This window comes from Planococcus citri, chromosome 1 (assembly GCF_950023065.1).
Source record: "Planococcus citri chromosome 1, ihPlaCitr1.1, whole genome shotgun sequence".
Taxonomy (NCBI): Eukaryota; Metazoa; Arthropoda; class Insecta; order Hemiptera; family Pseudococcidae; genus Planococcus; species Planococcus citri.
Genome location: NC_088677.1, coordinates 11,063,065 through 11,085,138, shown reverse-complemented (window position 1 = coordinate 11,085,138; position 22,074 = coordinate 11,063,065). Strand labels below are relative to the sequence as shown.

The 22,074-nt window shown below is 33.7% G+C and overlaps 1 protein-coding gene across 4 annotated transcripts in view; it reads left to right on the top strand.

Annotated features, from left to right (window-relative positions):
• The window catches only part of LOC135847597 (CD109 antigen-like), a 115,857-nt gene that overhangs the window by 68,948 nt on the left and 24,835 nt on the right, over positions 1-22,074 (top strand). For 2 of the 4 annotated variants that reach the window (XM_065367209.1, XM_065367223.1), the window contains exons 1-7: positions 7,163-7,541; positions 20,482-20,630; positions 20,726-20,918; positions 21,003-21,227; positions 21,312-21,562; positions 21,636-21,794; positions 21,865-22,036. In XM_065367209.1, the coding sequence (XP_065223281.1) occupies positions 20,488-20,630; positions 20,726-20,918; positions 21,003-21,227; positions 21,312-21,562; positions 21,636-21,794; positions 21,865-22,036 (1,143 nt within the window). In that variant the 5' untranslated portion in view covers positions 7,163-7,541; positions 20,482-20,487. Of the gene's footprint in view, positions 1-7,162; positions 7,542-17,036; positions 17,195-20,481; positions 20,631-20,725; positions 20,919-21,002; positions 21,228-21,311; positions 21,563-21,635; positions 21,795-21,864; positions 22,037-22,074 lie in introns of those variants that run through there. The other 2 variants (XM_065367214.1, XM_065367232.1) reach the window with 2 other exon arrangements.

Here is a 22,074-nt window from a genome sequence, read left to right as displayed (position 1 = left end):
GAGTGAAATACGATGACTGTGATGTAGCAATATCTAGGTAAGTATATTCAAGGCTCGTACCTAATTTTTTTCTAAAACAAGGCATCTTTCGTAACCAAAAAGTTTGAAAAAGATATCAGATGAGAGCCAAACATTTCAATTTAGAAGAAAACTAACAAAAAAAGCCACAACATTGCACTGCAAAATTACAAACAAAAAGACTTTTTGGTAAATTGTTGACATAAGAGGGAGAATTTTTGGTAAAAATTAAGACAAATTATGGATTTTTTTTTTGTAAAAAACAAAAAATTTTCTGCAGGTAATTTTTGGCCAGAAAAGAAACGACTTTTTAGGAATTTGTGGCAATTTTCGACATTTCAAGGAAAAGAGCGAAAAAGCACTTTTTTTGGAAAATATTTACAAAAGGTTAAACTTTGGAGAAAAAGAAAGGTTTTAAAACAATTTTTAGCGCAAATTGACTGTTTGAGATTTTTATTGTACAAAAATAAGGAGACAATTTTCTGTAATTTTCGGCCAAAAAACTGAGACTTCTTGGAAATTTTATGGTAATTTTTGACATTTTTTTTTTTGTTGGAAAAGAAGGCTTTTGAGCAATCTTGAACTCTGAAGTGAGAACTTAGGGCCTTTTTTCTGGCAAAAAACGCGAATGTTGACAATTTTGGAATTTTTTTTGCAAGAAACATGACCATTTGTATAGTAAATTTTTGCTCTCAAAAGTTGAAAGTTTTTGAGAATTTTACCTATGGCAATTTATTTTTGGCAATTGAAAAAGTACGCAAGCTTTTTGTTGAAAAATTGAGACTTTTGCAGCTTTTTTCTAAAAAAATGGGATTTTTTTTGGTAAAATATTAATTACAAAAAGTAAAACTTGGACAATTTCAGAAAAAAATTAAGGCTTTTTGAATATTTTGGAGTTTGGACATTAAAGTGAGAATTCTTGGCATTTTCTGGCAAAAAAAAACGTAAGATTTTGGCAACTTTAGTAAAAAGCAGTTTTTTTTTTTAGAAATTTTTGGCAAAAAACCAAGACTTTGAAGCAATTTTTGGGAAAAGAGACTTTATTCGCATTTTTTGCAAGTTAACGACAATTTTCGGTCATTTTTGGTCGGAAAAGTGAAATCGTTTTAGAAAATTTTTTGATGATTTTTGGAATTTTTAGGGAAAAATCAAGATTTTTTTTTGAAGCAATTTTTATTTTAAAAAGTACCTAGGTAAGACTTTTTGAAACTTTTTGTGAAGAATGAGCTTTTTTGGATCATGTTGACAAAAGATGAAACTTTGACAATCCTAGCGAAGAAGAGAAGCAGGGCTTTTTGACAATTCTTCGGCAGATTTAGAACATAAAAACATGATAATTTTGAACATTTTCTGGCAAAAAATTGGAGATTTTGACAATTTCAGCAAAAGGCAGAGCTTTTTTGAAATTTTTTGATGCCAAAAAAACAATACGTAATTCAAAGCAATTTGGTGGAAAAATTGATCTTTTGAAATTTTTTGCAAAGAAACGACAATCTTTGCTAAAAAAAGTGAGACTTTTTGGTAGCTTTTGGCAAATTCAACGAGAAATACGATTTTCACATCGATTACTCTTCTGAAATTTTTGCTGAAAACTTGGAACTTTTTTGCAACTTTTTTGTGAAAAAATTGACTTTTCTTTCGGCAATATTTCAGCAACACAGCAAAGCTTTTTAGCAATTCAATGCCAATTTCCAATGCGTTGGCATTTTCTGGAAAAAACGCTATATTTTGACAATTTTAGCAAGAGACACAGCTTTCTTGGTACCTATTTTTTTACAAAAGAATCTATAGACTTCAAAGGAATTTTTACTTAAAAATTGAGGTTTTAAAATGTTTTGCCAACAAACGACAATTTTTCAGTAATATTTGATGATAAAATGAGACTCTATGGACAATTTTTGGCACTTTTTGGCGTTTTTAAAAACAATTTGGTAAATTTTTCCAATTTTTTTAGCAAGAAAGCAAGGTTTTAGAATAATTCTTCGGCAGTTTTGGACATCTAACTTCTCCCATGAAAATTCTTGAAATTCATCAGTTGAACATGAACTCAACCTAGACGTTAAAGGGTTAAGACTTGAGAGACACTTGTAGCGATTTTTTTGAATCGAAATCAACGTACTTCGAATTTTTAACGTTTCCGATGAAGTGAACACTGCTCTGTCGAATGCCGCAAACCGTAAGTCGAACCGACCTTCTCTTGTAACTCTTCATACTAATCGTTAGCCGCCGCAAAATTGGATTTTACTCCGACCAATGAAAACGCATTCCCACACACATAAGGATAATCATGTTAACAGACTTACAATTTTTACTTGAAAATGGATTCATACTGTCTAATTTCGCTATTTCCTGTGATATTAATTTATTAATTGTTTCAATTATTATTCATTACAAATGACTAATGAGTAATTTTTCTATGCAGTACCTATGCAATCATGTCATTTCATTTCTTATAATAACTGTATGCAAATCTTGCTCGCGATATTGCAACTCATTGCAAAAATTTTCACGATATAGGTACCTACTTAATTCTTCAATCTGAAAAGAATAAATTTTGATCGAGGTACATTATACAAATACGAATGATCAGTTGATCACTCTGATCTAGAAATCGATTAGATTAGAAAGAATGAATTGACTTTTCAAAATGCCGAAGAGTGTATGCTAAAAAATGATATGTATTCTCACTCTCTTATTATTTTTCTTCTCATTACTTATTTCATTTTGTTTTTTCTCCTCATCTAAAGTAGTAGATACGAGTACTTAGTTTTTCAGAAGTAAATAGTTCTCAAAATTTCTAATTAATAATACGTATTCTCCTTTCTAGACCAGGAAATCAGTCTACTCACTACTGTGTAAAAACAAAATAAGTAAATTAGCTCAGAAAATGTTGATAGTTAACTAAATAATATTCATCGAAGGAGTTCGTGAATCTGTTATGGACGATATTCAACGAGTGCATATTTTATTTCACTCTCCTTTTTTTCGCAATTCTAAAATTGAAAATTGAAACTTACAAAAATAACACACAACACTCACAACAGTGTTATCACAATTTCAGTGGGAGGTTACAGAAACGTAAAACACGTTTTCATTGGTCGGAGTAAAATCCAATTTTGCGGCGGCTAACGATTAGTACTCTTCATGTCCTAATTGAGATAAAAGTGAATACACCGCGCCTCACACATGCTGTTTTAGTAACCATGGCAACCGATGGCAATGATGACGCTACAGACGACCGAATAAACTGGTACGAGTATACGAGTATTGCCGCAGCTGCGCTCATGCGTGCAATCGTGTATGTGCATTTATTTTTACGATGTTACAAAAAAATTCGTCGACATGAAACATACATTTTCAGCAAATTCTTCAACGACATGCATCAAGTCTCGTCATACCAAGAGGCAATGAAAGTGTTACAGGCGCCAAAAATCAAAAAAGCAAGTTCATATTCGTATTCAATGCTCTAGAAAACCAACAAAACGATATTTCACTCGATTTTTTTCAATTTTCGAGATATTTGGGAGACCAATGCGGGCGTTGGAGGATCCTAATCGAAAAAATAAGGTAATATTCGTATTCAGCACACTCAAAAACGTAATAAACCATATGTCACTCGAATTTTCAATTTTCACGAAATGTGGAATGATCAAGGGAGGGGTTGGAGGAGTCTAATCGAAAAAATTACCTGATATTCGTGTTCAGCGCTCTCATAAATATATGAAACGATATGTTACACGATATTTGATATATTTTTTCCATTTTGACCAAAATTTTGGGGCTACGTACCCCTCATGGTTTTTTGCAAATCACATTACGAGAAGTTCATGGTTGCAAATATCGTAAAAATGAACGATTATTGGAACTTTTTCAAATTTTCAAATCGTAGCTTCACAATTTGGCAGGTTTCAGAGAATTGAGCTCTTAAAAAAAAGCTGTACTTGGAATTGTTGGAACTTTCTCAATCACTTTTAGTCCGGCATATGACAATAGGAGTAATTGCACCCCCCCCCCCCACCGATCCTCTGGGACAACTTTTTTCTAAAAGGGGACATCCTAAGGAACATTTTAAAGCAAACTTGCCAAAAAAAAGTTGGCCTTACTTACAAAATGGCGGCCATTTTGATGGACAGGTCAGCCGAAATCGCAGATTTTGCGTTTTAACATAGGACTTGCACGAACTTTTTCAAACTTTACAAAGGTAGATCGGGAGATCATGCAACAATTCATCACCTGTCAAAATTTCAAGTGCTAAAGTGCGTTTTTCGATTTTTGTTGAATTTTTGAAAATCGAATTTAGGCCAAAAATGAGGGGAAAAATCAAAATTTTACCAAATTGACCAAGAAAGCTGAAATTTGAGATATACCCTATTTTTGACATGCCAAATCGATTGGAAACGGTTTAAACCACTTTTGAGCAATTCTGGAGCCTCCAGCAGATTTTTGAAACTCGAAATTCCCACAAAATTCCATCAAATTGAAGTTGTAAAGCTAAAACTTATTCTAAAAACTAATTTCAATACGCTACGAAGTACTGCAGGTGAATTTCAAGTCGTTTTGGATCCTCCAGCGACTTTTTGAAAATTCCGAAGCCTCCAGCAAATTTTTGAAACTTTAAATTTTCACAAAATTTCATCAAATGGAGATGGAAAGCTGAAATTTACTCTACAATCCAATTTTAACACCCTCTGAAGACGACTTCATGTGGGTTCAAGTCATTTTAGGGCCTACAGTGACTTTTTTTGAAAATTATTGGAGCCTCCAGCAGATTTTTTAAACTTTGAATTTTCACAAAATTTCATCAAAAATGGAGATGAAAAGCTGAAATTTACTCTACACTCCAATTTTAACACCCTCTGAAGACGACTTCAGGTGGGTTCAAGTCATCTTAGGGCCTCCAGCGACTTTTTTGAAAATTACTGGAGCCTCCGGTAGATTTTTGAAACTTGAAACTTCCCCAACATTAATAAAATTTATCAAATGGAGTTGGCAAGCTGAAATTTACTTCGCGGACTACATGGTGGTTTCAAATGGTTTTGAAGCTTCCAGCTACTTTTAGGGAATTTCAATTTTCCCAAAAAACTTCATACAACCTTTCAAAAAGTTGCTGGAGGTTCCAAAACAACTTGAAATTCGCCAGCAGTCAACTTCGTACCGTATTGAAATTAGTTTGCAGAATGAATTTCGACTATCCATCTTAGTTTGATGACATTTTGAGGAAATTTCATGTTTCAAAAATCAACTGGAGGCTCCAGTAATTTTCAAAAAAGTCGCTGGAGGCCCTAAAATGACTTGAACCCACCTGAAGTCGTCTTCAGAGGGTGTTAAAATTAGATTGTAGAGTAAATTTCAGCTTTCCATCTCCATTTGATGAAATTTTGTGAAAATTTAAAGTTTCAAAAATTTTTTGGAGGCTTCAGGAATTTTCAAAAAGTCGCTGGAGGATCCAAAACGACTTGAAATTCACCTGCAGTCAACTTCGTAGCGTATTGAAATTAGTTTGCAGAATGAATTTCGACTATCCATCTTGGTTTGTTGACATTTTGAGGAAATTTCATGTTTCAAAAATCAACTGGAGGCTCCAGTAATTTTCAAAAAAGTCGCTGGAGGCCCTAAAATGACTTGAACCCACCTGAAGTCGTCTTCAGAGGGTGTTAAAATTGAATTATAGAGTAAATTTCAGCTTTCCATCTCCATTTGATGAAATTTTGTGACAATTTAAAGTTTCAAAAATCTGCTGGAGGCTTCAGGAATTTTCAAAAAGTCGCGAGAGGATCCAAAACGACTTGAAATTCACCTGCAGTACTTCGTAGCGTATTGAAATTAGTTTTTAGAATAAGTTTTAGCTTTACAACTCCAATTTGATGGAATTTTGTGGGAATTTCGAGTTTCAAAAATCTGCTGGAGGCTCCAGAACTGCTCAAAAGTGGTTGAAACCGTTTCCAATCGATTTGGCATGTCGAAAATAGGGTATATCCCAAATTTCAGCTTTCTTGGTCAATTTGGTAAAATTTTGATTTTTCCCCTCATTTTTGGCCTAAATTCGATTTTCAAAAATTCAACAAAAATCGAAAAACGCACTTTAGCACTTGAAATTTTGACAGGTGATAAATTTTTGCATGATCTTTCGATCTACCTTTGTGAAGTATGAAAAAGTTCGTGCAAGTCCTATGTTAAAACGCAAAATCTGCGATTTCGGCTGACCTGTCAATCAAAATGGCCGCCATTTTGTAAGTAAGGCCAACTTTTTTTTTGGCAAGTTTGCTTTAAAATGTTCCTTAGGATGTCCCCTTCAAGAAAAAAGTTGTCCCGGAGGATCGGCGGGGGGAGGGTGCAATTACTCCTATTGTCATATGCCGGACTAATACGTCACACGATTTTTTCAATTTTCAGAAAATATGGAGGGATCAAGGGAGGAGTTGGAGGGGTCGAATCAGAAAAATAATCAAATATTTGCATTCAGTGCTCTCAGAAACGTATGGAACGAAACGTCACACGATACTTAACACATTTTTTCCATTTTGACCAAAATTTTGGGGCTTCATACACCTCATGGATTTTTACAAATCCCATCACGAAAAGTTCATGGTTGCAAATATCGTAAAAATGAACGATTATTGGAGTTTTTTCAAATTCCCAAATCGTAGCTTCGAAATTTGGTAGGTTTTTGAAAATAAAAGCTCTATCTACTTCGAATTTTTGAAACTTTTCTCAATTACTTTCAATTATTTTAAAAATACTGTAAAACAAATTGCCTCCATTTTGCAGCAGTTTCGAGCAATTCAACTCCAAAAATTGAGCATCACGACGAGAAATTCTAACCTTCTGAATAACAAAAAAAAAATCACCAAAAAATAATCATCGAGAACCTGTTCGAGTCAAAAGGATGAAACTGCCCTCACAACGCAGCCTATTCCAGGTATTTTATTTCCACACATCCAAATACACGAGACCAGCTAGAGGTTGAAAATTATTCAATTTATTTCCACATTACTGGCGACGAACTGGATGCAATTATTACTCACGATGATATTGACACGACTGACTAATCCGAGCCCACTCGGAACAGCAAATTATATCCCCTTCTTTCCTGCTCGCCTCCTCCACTCGATTCTACCTACTATTTGTATTTACTGGAGTACTGCATAATGGACATTCAACAGTACGGATTCATTCACGTCTTGGTGTTGTCGTTCTCGTAAAGAAGGTCATAACTGTAGTCTTCATTGGTGGTTGGTGGGAGAGTTGAACTATACCAAAGCAGCTGATGGTTTTATAAATCTATTCCAAGTGAAACTTTTTTCCGTTTCGATTTGTTTCGGTTTTTCGTTTCCTATTACTAAAAGTATATCGACTTTGGTGAAAAGTGATGATGTGATACGATTCGTTTACGACGATGGAGACATCAATTTTAATTTTTTATTCGGATATAGATGTAATTAACTTTCTTATATACGTTAAGTAAATCAAGTTACCTTAATTATTTCACCTAGAAGGTTCGACGTTTGGAGAACTGAACGCTGGTGAGTTAATACAACTATCTTGGTGTTTGATATTTTTAGAACTGCTTAAAACAATATCGATTCATTTCAGTGTATTGTAATGTATCGATAATTATGCTACGTTTAACTCGTTTAGTTAATTTGTTTTTTCCAACAGCTCATTTATTAACCATACAATCTCTTTCGATGTGTTTTCACGTGTGAGAATCTCGGTAAAAGCGTATTAATTACGAATGATTAATTCGCAACCGCTGAGGTGAAATTTTTGCAGACGTGCATTTTTCTTCGTTTATACTCGAATGCAGAATGCAGGTGTCAAATAAGCGAGATTTTAAGATGATTGAAATTCGCCAACATGTTTTAACCATATTTGGCGTCCGCAATTTGAAAACATATTCTTCGTCATCGTACTTGTTTGCCTCGTCGCTTCCTACACAGACAATAATAATGTAGAAATCGAAGCATACATACGTTGATCTTGCGCGATTTGTAGGATTTTTTAAGCTTTATATTTTTATTTATTTAGCAGCCGGAGTTGCGTAACAATGAGAAAATATTCCTAAAAAAAAAAGGTGTGGCTATGTTTCCTGTACGTGTAGGTAAATTACTCGTATGTGTATGACGCTCCTCGTATGCACCGAATATTTTTTTTTTTTTCGAATACTGAAATGTGTGATAAAGGTAGTAAAAAAAACTGCGATGAAAATATGTCGAAAAGGATTATGTAAAGTGTGAGATAAACATCAATTTGTTGACAAATTGTTATATTTTGACATACGTACGAGTCGTAACAAAGAAGAAAAAAAATGTGTTGAAAAAATAATTACTTATGCGAAGAGAGATTATATGTACATTAAAGAGAGTGAAGATACAGTCGTTGACGAATTGTTCTTTCGATGTGAATCACTTGAGGAAATGTTGCCAGTAATAAAATAACTGACAAAGAATTCACGTCCCCGTACGTCCTTTCCCACGATGACTAACGAGGGAACTTCTTGGAGTGTATGTCTCTAATTTAAAGTTGACCAAAATGATTATTCGATTTTTGGTGAATTTTTTGTAAATTTTAAATTGACCAATTTAGTAGAAATGGTGAAAAATAGTTCCGAATATCGAACCAAATTTCATAATTTTTGGTCATTCTGGAGCCTCCAGTTCGATTTTAGGTTCCGCCAGAGGTTTAAAATTTCTCCAGGGGGAGTGGAAATCAATTTAAAGAGCTAAAAATCGAGTTGTGAGTTATGCTCGGCTAGTTTAAAGGATTTGTCCACATTTGAGCCAATTATAAGTACACCTCAAGTGTGCTTTTTGATCAGAAGATTTGTGAAAAAAATTCCAAAAGTCAAAACTTTTCTCTTGGAGGGGAAATTTTTGAAATTTTCACGAATTGCTGAATCTTATCCAAACCCAACCCTTTGAGGTCAAATTTTTCATTTCAAAGCCATTCTGGATCCTCCAGTGTGATTTTAGATTTCTTCAGAAAAATGTTTAAATTCCGGAGAAATCAAAAATACGGCTGGAGGCTCCAGAATGTTCAAAAATGATGAAAAATTTCAGCTATCTGAATTCATTTTTTATGGATCATTTTCGACTATAGAATTATTCTTTTTCAAAAACTGTAAAGTTATTCGGTAAAAATTTAAAATAATTGTTTCGAAACTGATATAAACTCTCTCGAAGCGAATTTCATTATTTTTGGACATCCTGGAGCCTCCAGTGGGATTTTCGATTTCTCCAGAATTTTAAAATTTCTCCAAGAGAAGTGGAAATCAATTTGGAGAGCTAAAAATCGAGTTGCGACTTATCCTCGACCTGTTTAAAAAAGATTTATCCACATTTGAGCCGATTTCCAGACACCTCAAGTGTGTTTTTTGACCATAATATTTATGAGGAAAAAATTCAAAAAATCAAAAATTTTCTGTTTGTGAGGAAATTTTTGAAACTGTCACGAATTGCTGAATCTTGTCCAAATCCAAACCCTTGCATTCGAATTGTTCATTTCAAAGTCATTTTAGACCCTCCAGCGTGATTTTCGATTTCTCCAGAATTTATAAGAGGACGTGAATATCAATTTGGGCAGCTAAAAATCGATTTTCAGATCATCTTTCACTTTGAAATCGATTTTTAGCTGCCTGTAGAATTGATTTCCACATCCTATGGAAAAATTTTAATTTTTTGGAGAAATCAAAAATCACGCTGGAGGCTCCAGAATGTCGAAAAATTGTGAAATTCGGTCCGATGAAGTTGATATCAGTTTCTAAACTATTTTTCATCATTTTTAAGGAATGAGTATAAATTTTTCTGAAATGCATAATTTTCCATAAAATAGTCGATTTTGTATTTTCGAAAATTTTCCAAAAATCGAAAAATATAAATTTGAGCACTTGAAAATGTAATCCTATCCCAAAAAATCGACATTGCAAACCTACATGAAATATCGATCTAGAGGACTCCTCATTTTTAAAAAAATCGATAACTATCGACAATCGATTACCTATTTGAATCACAAAATTCGATTCATTTGCAATTTTTCATTCTACATGATCGATCATGTTCAAAATGGAAGATCGATTTTAACCTCAAAAATAGACTTTCTGATCAAAAAATCGATTATGATCGATAATCGATTTATCTAATTTCAAAAATCGATTTCTGGGGAAATTTTTGAAACTGTCACGAATTGCTGAATCTTGTCTAAATCCAATCCCCTGTATCCAAATTTTTCATTTCAAAGCCATTCTGGACCTTCCAGCGTAATTTTCGATTTCTCCAGAATTTCTAAGAGGGCGTGAATATTAATTTGGGCAGCATTTTTAGCTGCTCGCAAAATTTATTTCCATCACCCTTTGGAAAAATTTTAAAATTCTGAACAAATCAAAAATACGGCTGGAGGCTCCAGAATGTTCAAAAATGATGAAAAATTTCAGCTATCTGAATTCATTTTTTATTGATCATTTTCGACTAATTATTCTTTTTCAAAAAAATGAAAAGTTATTCGGTAAAAATTGAGAAAAATGGTTTCGAAATTGATATCAACTCCAACGAACCGAATTTCATTATTTTTGCACATCCTGGAGCCTCCAGTGGGATTTTCGATTTCTCCAGAATTTCAAAATTTCTCCAAAGAGAATGGAAATCAATTAATTTGAAGAGCTAAAAATCGAGTTGTGACACATCCTCGACCTGTTTAAAAGGATTTATCCACATTTGAGCCGATTTCCAGACACCTCAAGTGTGCTTTTTTGACCATAATATTTATGAGGAAAAAATTCAAAAAAATCAATAATTTTCTCTTTGTGGGGAAATTTTTGAAACTGTTGCGAATTGCTGAGCCTTGTCTAAATCCAACCCCCTGTATCCAAATTTTTCATTTCAAAGCTATTCTGGAGCCTCCAGCGTAATTTTCGATTTTTCCAGAAATTTTGAAGAGTGCGTGAATATTGATTTGGGCAGCTAAAAATCGATTTTCGGCTCATTTTTTACCTGAACTCAATTTTCAGCTAACTGCAAAATTGATTTCCACGCCCTTTGGAAAAATTTTTAAATACTGGAGAAATCAAGAATACTACGCCTGGAGGCTCCAGAATGTTCAAAAGTGGTGAAATTCGGTTCGATGGAGTTGATATTAGTTTCAAGACTATTTTCCATCATTTTTACAAAACGAGTACACATTTTTTTAAAATACCTATCAAAATTTTTCAAAAATATTCGATTTTGTATTTTCAATTTTTTTTTAACTCTAAAAATAAATTTGAGCACTTGAAAATGAAATTCAAAAAATCAGAACTTTTCTGTTCGTAGAGGAATTTATGAAGTTCGTACGAATGGCTGTATCTTGGTCCAAAAACAATCTAAATTCGAATTTATCAGTTTCTAGCACTTCTGGAGCCTCTAAGGTAATTTTTGCTTTCTCCAAGGGGGGGAGGGGAGTCGTGAAAATCGATATGGGCAACTAATACTCGAGTAATGACTTTGTCTCGAATTGTTCAAAGGATTTTTCCAAATTTAAGCCTATTTCCAGACGAACATCTCTGGTGTTTTTTTAATCAGAATATTTTGAAGAAAAAATTCAAAAAAATTAAAACTTTTCCATTTGAAGAAAATGTTTTAAAATTGGCACGAATGACTTTATTTTGTTTAAAATCAACCTCTTAAATCCAAATTTCTGAATTTCAAGCCATTCTGGAGCCTCTAGCGTGATTTTACATTTTTCCAGAATTTTAAAAATGCTCCAGAGAGCGTGGGGTAATTAATTTGGGCAGCTCGAAATCGAGTCGTGACTCATCATTGACCTGTTCGAAAGAACTATCCACATTTGAGCCGATTTCCAGACTTTTTGAACCAGAATATTCAAGAGGAAAAAAATTCAAAAATATAAAAACATTTTCTGTTTGCAGGGAAATTTTTTCAATTCGATCGAATGGTCTATTTTTTATCTAAAATCAACCACCTGAATCCGAATTTCTCAATTTTTAGTCATTCTGAAGCCTCCAGTGCGATTTTCATTTCTTTAGAATTTTAAAATTTCTCTAGGTGACGACGTGGAAATCAGTTGGGCAGCTAAAAACATCGAGTTGTGACTTATTTTTGATTTATTCAGTCGAGGATTCATCCACATTTGAGTTACCAAAATTGCAAAAAAAAAAAGTATCTTCAGATCAATAAAAAGTTTATTTAATGACGTCCGGCGACTTTTGTTGTTTAACGTCAAAAATTCAACAGTAATTAAACTAAGTAACAAAAAAATTATCTGTTTTGCCAGCAATCGTCATAAAACTTGGCTTTTTGCGTAAAATTGACAAAAATTCCCCTTCTAGCAAAATTGCTAAACAATTTCACTTTTTTCCAAAAATTCCAAAAAGTCTCCCTTTTTTTCGACAATTGTCCAAAGTTGTGGTTTTTTTGCCAAAAATTGCCAAAAGTGGACAAAGCTAGACCGAAAGAACTTGCAAAAATTTATCACCAGCTAAAATTTAAATAGCTAAAGTGTACCTATTTTTCGATTTTTGGTGAATTTTTGAAAATCAAAATTTAAACCAAAAATCAGGGGAAAAATCAAAATTTTCCCAAATGGGTCTAGACAGCTGGAATTTGATATACATTCTATTTTCGACCTGCCAAATTGATTGGAAATCGTTTCAAACCGTTTTGAGCAGTTCTGGAGCCTCCAGCAGATTTTTGAAACTTGAAATTTCCTCAATATTTCATCAAATGAAGTTGGAAACCCTAAATTCACGCTGTACTCCAACTTAAACGCACAATTGAATCGACTGCTGGAGGTTTAAGTCATTTTGGAGCCTCCAGCAATTTTTAAAAAATTCTTGGGGTCTCCAGTACATTTTTGAAACTTGAAATTTCCACAAAATTTCATCAAATGCGGCTGGAAAGCCAATATTTATTCTGTCAACTGATTTTAATACGCTATGAATTCAACTCCAGGTACATTTCAAGTGGTTTTGGAGCCTCCAGTGACTTTTTGGAAATCACTGGAGCCGCCAGCAATTTTTTTGATGGTCGAAATTTCCGCAAAGTCTTACCAAATGGAGCTGGAAATCCAAAAGTCACTCTGCACCCCGATTTCAACACGTCATTAAGTCGACTGCAGGTCGGTTCTAGTGGTTTTGGAGCCTCCAGCGACTCTTTGAAAATTCTTGGAGCCTCCGGCAGATTTTTAAAACTTGAAATTTCTACAAAATTTCATCAATTTTGAATTTTGAACTGCATTTGATGAAATTTTCTAGAAATTTCTTGTATGAAAAATTCACTGCAGGCTCCAGAAATTTCCAAAAAGTCACTGGAGACTCCAAAATGACTTAAAATCTACCCGCAGCCAACTTCGTAATGTATTGAAATTAGTTTACCGAATTGATGAAATTTTGGAGAAATTCAAAGTTTCAAAAATCTGCTGGAGATTCCAGAACTGCTTAGAACAGATTGAAACCATTTCCAATCAATTTGGCTGGTCAAATTTCATTGGATGAAGTTGAAAATTAGAAATTCTCGCTGCACTTCCAACTTATATTTTGGAGCCTCCAGCGACTGTTTGATCAAATGCAGTGGAAGATCGTAATTTATTCTCTGAACTAATTTAAATACGCTGTGAAGTCGAATGTGAGTCGATTTCAAGTCGTTTTCAAGCCTCCAGCAAATTTTGGAAATTACTCGAGCCTCCAGTGAATTTTTGAAACTTGGAATTTCTACAAAATTTCATCGAAGGGAGTTGGAAATTCGAAATTGATGAAATTCTGTGGAAATTTCAAGCTTCAAAAATCTGCTGGAGGCTTTAAGAATTTTCAAAAAGTTGCTGGAGGCTCCAAAACCACTTGAAATGCTCCTGAATTCGAATTCATAGCGTATTGAAATTAGTTTATACAGTAAAATTTTGCTTTCCAAGCGCATTTGATGAAATTTCAACTTTCAAAAATCTGCTGGAGGCTCCAAGAATTTTCAAAAAGCCACCGGAGGCTCCAAAACCGCTTGAAATGCAGCCGAAGTCGATTTAATAGCAAGTTTAGGATGAATTGCAGCGTAAATTTTGCATTTCCAACTTCATTTTGATGAAATTTTGTGGACTTTTCAAGTTTTAAAAATAAATTCTGGAGACTCCAGAACTGCATTAAACGGTTTGGAACAGTTTCCAATCGATTTTTCAGGTTGAAAATAGAGTATATGACGCACACGTATGCTTCGTATTATTATACCTAAACCTATATCTCGCAAACTCGACGAATCACAGACATAGAGAGAGGCAAAGAGTAGAGTTGATGGAGGAGGAAGAGTATAGAGTAGAGGTGTACGCACACAGGTACTACAGTACGCTAGGTATATTATATGTAAGTACACATATATACAAGAGTGACGTAAACATTAATGTGCACAGGTATGTCTACCTCTACCCGCTCCTGTCGACTCATTCAGGTGCCCCCTGCGCCCCTCCAAATCCATCGTTACTGCCGTGGCTGCCCAATTGCCCATGTACGGTTGAGGAGTATCTGTACGCGATTATCTGTTGTAGTACCGCGATCAAGATCCCACGTGTGTTTTAGATGTTCGAGAATCGTATTGAACAGTGACGAGATTTCGTGTTCGTGTTAATTTTTTTTTTTTTTTTGAAAATAAAAAAATTTCGATGTGAATTTTCTGGTATAATAAATTGGTGCATATTTTAAAAAACGATCGGTATATTTTTTTCTCGAAAATCGAAGCGCGAAGTATCGCGAAAGAGGTGATTTGATATCGTGGATGAAGATGCTCTGAGTGTGGGTGAAATTGTGGACCTTGTGAGGTGATTTTTTTCTCAATTTTGAGAATTGGAATTGCTGGGTTGGGATATTTGTACGACGTATTGTACCAGTAGGTACGTGTATCTGGATGGGTTAATTTTTGGTGAATTTTTTGTAAATTTTAAATTGAGGAATTTAGTAGAAATGGTGGAAAATAGTTTTGAATATTGAACCGAATTTCATCATTTTTGGTCATTCTGGAGCCTACAGTGCAATTTTAGGTTTCTCCAGAATTTTAAAATTTTTCCAGGTGGAGTGGAAATCAATTTGGAGAGCTAAAAATCGAGTTGTGAGTTATGCTCGACTAGTTTAAAGAATTTGTCCACATTTGAGCCAATTATAAGTCGACCTCAAGTGTGCTTTTTGATCAGAAGATTTGTGAAAAAAATTCCAAAAGTCAAAACTTTTCTCTTGGAGGGGAAATTTTTGAAATTTTCACGAATTGCTGAATCTTATCCAAACCCAACCTTTTGAAGTCAAATTTTTCATTTCAAAGCCATTCTGGATCCTCCAGTGTGATTTTCGATTTCTCCAGAATTTTTAAAAAGAGCTGGCGTGATGAATGTTGATTTGGGCAGCTAAAAATCGATTTTCCGCTCATTTTTCAGCTAAACTCAATTTTCAGATGCCTGCAAAATTTATTTCCATCACCCTTTGAAAAAATTTTCAAATTCTGGAGAAATCAAAAATACGGCTGGAGGCTCCAGAATGTTCAAAAATGGTGACAAATTTCAGCTCATTATCGACTAATTTATTCGGTAAAAATTAAGTAAAAATGGTTTCGAAACTGATATAAACTCCCTCGAATCGAATTTCATTATTTTTGGACATCCTGGAGCCTCCAGTAGGATTTTCGATTTCTCCAGATTTTTAAAATTTCTCCAAAGGGAGAGGAAATCGATTTGGAGAGCTAAATATCGAGTTGTGACTTATCCTCGACCTGTTTAAAAGGATTTATCCACATTTGAGCCGATTTCCAGACATCTTGAGTGTGTTTTTCTGACCATAATTTATGTAGATATTTATGAGGAAAAAAATTCAAAAAATCAAAAATTTTCTGTTTGTGAGGAAATTTTTGAAACTGTCACCAATTGCTGAATCTTGTCCAACTCCAACCTCTTGCATTCGAATTTTTCATTTCAAAGCCATTCTGGACCCTCCAGCGTGATTTTTGATTTCTCCAGAATTTTTAAAGAGGACGTGAATTTTGATCCGGGCAGGTAATCGATTTTCGGCTCATATTTCACGTTTAACTCGGTTTTCAGTTGCTTGCATAATTGATTTCCATGCCCTTTGGAAAAATTTTAAAATTCTGGAGAAATCAAAAATACGGCTGGAGGCTCCAGAATGTTGAAAAATGGTGAAATCCGGTTCGATGGAGTTTATATTAGTTTCAAGACTATTTTCTACCATTTTTACAAAACGAGTATCTATTTTTTTTAAATAGCAAAATTTTTCAAAAATTTTCAATTTTGTAGGTAGATATCTACTTATTTTGAAAAATTTGCCAAAAATCTAAAATATGTAAATTTGAACACTTTAAAATAAAATTCAAAAAATCAGAACTTTTCTGTTCGTAGAAGAATTTATGAAATTTGCACAAATGGCTGTATTTTGTTCCAAAAACAACGTAAATTCGAATTTCTCAGTTTCCAGCACTTCTGGAGCCTCTAAGGTAATTGTTGCTGTCTCGGGGGGGGGGGGGGTGGTCGCGAACATCGATATGGTCAACTAATACTCCAGTATTGACTTTGTCTCGAATTGTTCAAAGGATTTATCCAAATTTAAACCAATTTCCAGACGAACATCTCTTGAGTAACAGTTTCAAAAATGTCCCAACATTTTACAAAACGAGTATACATTTTTTTAAAATACCAAAATTTTTCAAAAATATTCAATTTTGTACTTTTTTTCAAAAATTTTCCAAAAATCTAAAAATAAATTTGAGCATTTGAAAATAAAATCCAAAAAATCAGAACTTTTCTGTTCGTAGAAGAATTTATGAAATTTGCACAAATGGCTGTATTTTGTTCCAAAAACAACGTATGTAAATTCGAATTTCTCAGTTTCCAGCACTTCTGGAGCCTCTAAGGTAATTGTTGCTGTCTCCGGGGGGGGGGGGGTGGTCGCGAACATCGATATGGTCAACTAAAATACTCCAGTATTGACTTTGTCTCGAATTGTTCAAAGGATTTATTCAAATTTAAACCAATTTCCAGACGAACATCTCTTGAGTTTTTTTAGCCAAAATATTTGAGGAAAAAGATTAGTTTTTTTCTTGGATGGGTTCAAGTTACGTAGAAAGAAGGTTCTGACGTTATTGTATAGTACTCCATTCGCAGTTTCGCGGAAGTAGATTAATACCTACTGCAAATACAGATCATCTTATAGGTATGGTACACAATGAGCAAAATAGCATAACTAATATATAACTTACTAATTTTACTGGAAAATTATGAGTCGAATTTTCATTACTCACCTGAAACAAACAAAAACACAATTCATTTTAGTCAACAGCTTTTAAAATATCGTTCCTAATTCAGCTTGGAAACAATCCGAGTATTTTTTCCTCTTAAGCACGTCAACTGGTTTCCTAATCGAGCTCATTACACTTGAAATAGATGTATCTTAACTGCATTCATCATCACTACTGACGATTATTTTAAATAAGTATTTAAATTATGCATTGTTAACAATTCGATACGTTTTAAAATCGCGTTTCTCATTAAATCTACTCGTCTAGGTACGTCATTTTTTAATGTACCTAAATTTCAGTAATCCTTTCATTAGCAATGGAAATAAACAATGGGAAATAAAATTCGAAGAAAAAAATCAACTGGCTAAGGCAGAAAATTTTTTAAACTGGATAAAACAATAAGAACAAAATAGCACAAAAAACACATCATCTGCTAAAACTTCAGATGCTGATGATTTTGGCAATTTTTTAAAAACTAGAAGGCCAAAACTTGAAAAAAAATCAAAATTTCGCCAAACTGACTCATAAACCTGAGGATTGATAATCTTCCAGCATTTCATGTCCTCTCCCAATCGATTGGAAGTATGTGTACCTAGTTTTGTACCAGTTTCGAGCAGCTCTGAAGTCTCCAGCATGTTCCAGCTGATATCTGACAATTTTACTGGAGGCTTCTAAACGGTTTGAAGAAACGATCTTCAATCGACTCGTCAGGTCAAAAATAGGGAGCACGTTGAATTCCAGCCTTTTTTGGCTACACTACAACAAACCTCGATCGCGATCATAAGTGCTAAGGTTTATTTGAACAGATTTTATGAAATTTTTCGAGAAAGCAGAGCACCTTAAAAAAATGCAGGAGGTTCCAAAACAGCTTGAAACTTCTCGCAAATGACTTGGTATGTTAAAAATAGGATGTAAACTGAATTTCAAGTAAATTTTTTAAACTTTCAATTATCATTTTGAGGAAATTTCAATTTTTTTAAATATGCTGAAGGCTGAATAATTGCTCAGAATTAGAATTTGGGGGGGAGGGGTGGTAAAATTTTGCAAAAAGGGAAGCTTTTAAACAATTTTGTAAAAAAAAAACAGGAATTTTGTTGTTTTTTTTTTGATAAAATGTGAAACAAAAAGAGTAGTTTTTAAGCAGGCAGGGCAAAAAAAAAACATTTCTTAGCAATTTTGACAAAAATGACGACCATTTGACTATTTTATCAAAAAATTATTTCCTCGGAATTTTGACAAAAAATTCACATTTCGAATCAAGTCGACAAAAATTGACACTCTAACAGACCAAAAAAAAAAGATTTTTTTGACAATTCAGACAATTTTGGCAAAAATTGACAATTTTTAAAATTGTTGACAAAAATTGACACTTTTTGATAATTTAGACAAAAATTGAGACTTTTTGACAATTGAGCCAAAAATGGACACTTTATAGACTATTTTGACAAAAATTGACACATTTTGACAATTGAGCCAAAAATGGACACTTATTGACTATTTTGCCAGAAACTGACACTTTTTGACAATGAAGACAAAAATGGACACTCTTTGACAATTGAGCCAAAAATGATCACTTATTACCTATTTTGGCAAAAATAGACACTTTTTGACAATTGAGCCAAAAATGGACACTTTATTGACTTTTTTTGACAAAAGTTGACACTTTTTGACAATTGAGCCAAAAATGAACACTTATTGACTATTTTGGCAGAAACTGACACTTTTTGACAATGAAGACAAAAATGGCCATTCTTTTACAATTGAGCCAAAAATGGTCACTTATTGACTATTTTGACAAAAATTGACACGTTTTTGACAATTGAGCCAGAAAAGGTCACTTATCCACTATTTTGACAATTGAGCCAAAAATTGACACATTATTGACTATTTTTCCAAAAACCAACACTTTTTGACAATTTTGACAAAAATTGACATACGAGTATTTTGACAATTGAGCCAAAAATTGACAATTATTGACTATTTTTCCAAAAACCAACACTTTTCGACAATTTTGACAAAAATTGACACTTTTTGACAATTGAGCCAAAAATGGTCACTTATTGACTGTTTTTTCCAAAAACCAACACTTTTTGACAATTGAGCCAAAAATGGACAATTATTGACTATTTTTCCAAAAATCAACACTTTTCGACAATTTTGACAAAAATTGACACTTTTTGACAATTGAGCCAAAATGGTCACTTAATGACTGTTTTTTCCAAAAACCAACACTTTTTGACAGTTTTAACAAAAATTGACACATTTTGACAATTGAACCAAAAATGGACAATTATTGACTATTTTGCCAAAAACTTACCCTTTTCGATGATGTAGACAAAAATGAACACTTTTTGACGACTGAGCCAAAAATGAACACATTTTGACAATGGAGCCAAAAATGGACACTTTGACTATTCTAACAAAAACTAACACTTTTTGACAATTGAGCCAAGAATGAACACTTATTGACTATTTCGCCAAAAACTGATACTTTTTGATGATGTGTAGACGAAATTGACACTTTTTGACAATTGAGCCAAAAATGGACACTTATTGACTATATTGCTGAATTTTGACATAACTTTACACTTTTTGACAACAGAGCCAAAAATGGACTTTTCTTGAACATTCAGCCAAAAATGTAGGCTTTTTGACATCTTCCTCCAAAAAATTGCACCTTTTGACAACTTTTTCAAAAAATGACACCTCTTTGACCAGATCAAATTTGGCAACAATAAAAAAAACAAACAAACAAACAAACAAACAAAACTAGAACCTCATTAAGTAGTAAACAGGACCTTTTTTGTGCCAATTTCGGATCAAAAAGAACCAAAAATCCATTCTTTTCGGATCTCTGGGAGGGGGGAGAGGGTAAAAAAAACACTTTCGAGAATCAGCGATGCCCACAAAAAAGAATAGATCATACAAAATTTCAGCGTTTTAAGTCAATTTGGTAAAATTTTGATTATTTCCTATTTTGACCTCAAATTTAATTTTCAAAAAAAAATCACCAAAGATCGAAAACTATGCTAGATGGCGATATATCTCGCATGCTCTATCGATCTGGTTTTGCTGGTTTAAAAATTTTTCCACTGATACCCCCCCCCTCCTCCCCATTATGAAGACCCCAGATGGTTTCGAATCCAGATTTCTCACGTGAGATGTAGGTATTGAAACGTTTGTTTTTTTTTTTTCTGTCCAGATCATTATGTATAATTGTGGAATGAAGAAACATCAAGTATTGTATTGGTTCAAAGGAAGATTAAAACATCAAATAGGCATGATGAACATAATTTTTTACGGAATATTCTTATTATTGAGTAGTTCTTTCGTCCATTCAGCGGATAACAAGTAACTAGATACATTTTTAGCCAGATCTATCTACATAGCTGACTAATCAGAACATGAAAAAAAATTAATCGGTATGTTCTGCGATTGATTTTCAGTTATTATACCATCGTATCTCCCAAAGTACTGAGACCGAATAGCGATTACCTTATTTCAGTCAGTATTCAATACGCTGATTCGCCAACTTTGGTTAATTTAGAAATCAATGGTCAACAAAATAGCGGGGGTGTTTTCAAAGCTACGCAATCGGTTACAGTTGATCCATTTTCTACGCGAATTGTTCGCCTGGAGGTATGAACAACTTCCTCTTCTTATACTCTTGTATCATAAATAATAGCGGCCTATTTAACGTACGCGATTGTTTATTTTTTCCAGATCAGCGATACAGGTCCAGGCTCGTACAGTTTGATTGCTCAAGGAACAGGAGGAGTTAATTTTAGGAACACAACAACGTTAGAATACATGCATAAGAGTTATTCGGTTTTCATACAAACAGACAAAGCTATTTATAAACCAGGTCATAAAGTATTGTTCAGGGTTATTGTGTTGAATCCTACCCTTAGGCCAGTCTCGACGACATTTTTAGATATTTACTTCACGGTATATTAATTTTTCGTACAACGATAAGCAAATGCGATTTTTACATCATTTTCTTATGGCGATGGTTTTTTCTCTTCTCAACAGGATGGTAAAAATAACCGAATCAAGGAATGGAAACGCCAGGTGACAACTTATGGCGTTTATTCGTCAGAGCTACAACTGAGCGAGCATCCGGTGCTTGGTCATTGGAACATTACGGTCAGCATACAAGATCAGCTGTTCAAAAAAAGTTTCGAAGTTGCCGAATACGTTTTGCCTAAATTCGAAGTGTCGATTAGTACACCTTCTCATGCTATTTTCAAAGATAATCGTCTCGTGGCCACGATTCATGCCAAGTGAGTTTCAAATTTGAAAATTGGATCGTCGAGTGATTCTTGGACTTATTGACGGTATGATTTTTTTCTGCAGGTATACTTATGGTAAACCTGTTAAAGGAGAAGCGACTATTTCGGTGAATCCGAATATTTACTCGGGAGTTATACAGCCATTTTTGCTCAACCCTATTTATAAAGTTGTCCCCATCAATGGAAAAGCAGTCGTTGAATTCGATTTGACCAAAGATCTGAAGTAAGTCACGTTTCAAAATTTTTTGCACGAAAATTTTCATAGACTGATTTAGGAAAAATTTACGTTCTAGGTTATCGGATGATTACGAACGTATTATTCAATTGGACGTAGCTGTAGAAGAAACTCCAGGAGGTCGTCGACAAAATAACTCCATTCAAGTTGTATTGCATAGACATAGATATAAAATGGAACTAGTCAAGACGATGGAGTACTTTAAACCTGGATTAAAATACACCGCTCATGTAATGATTTTTAATTCTATTGTTTTATTTTCACTTTT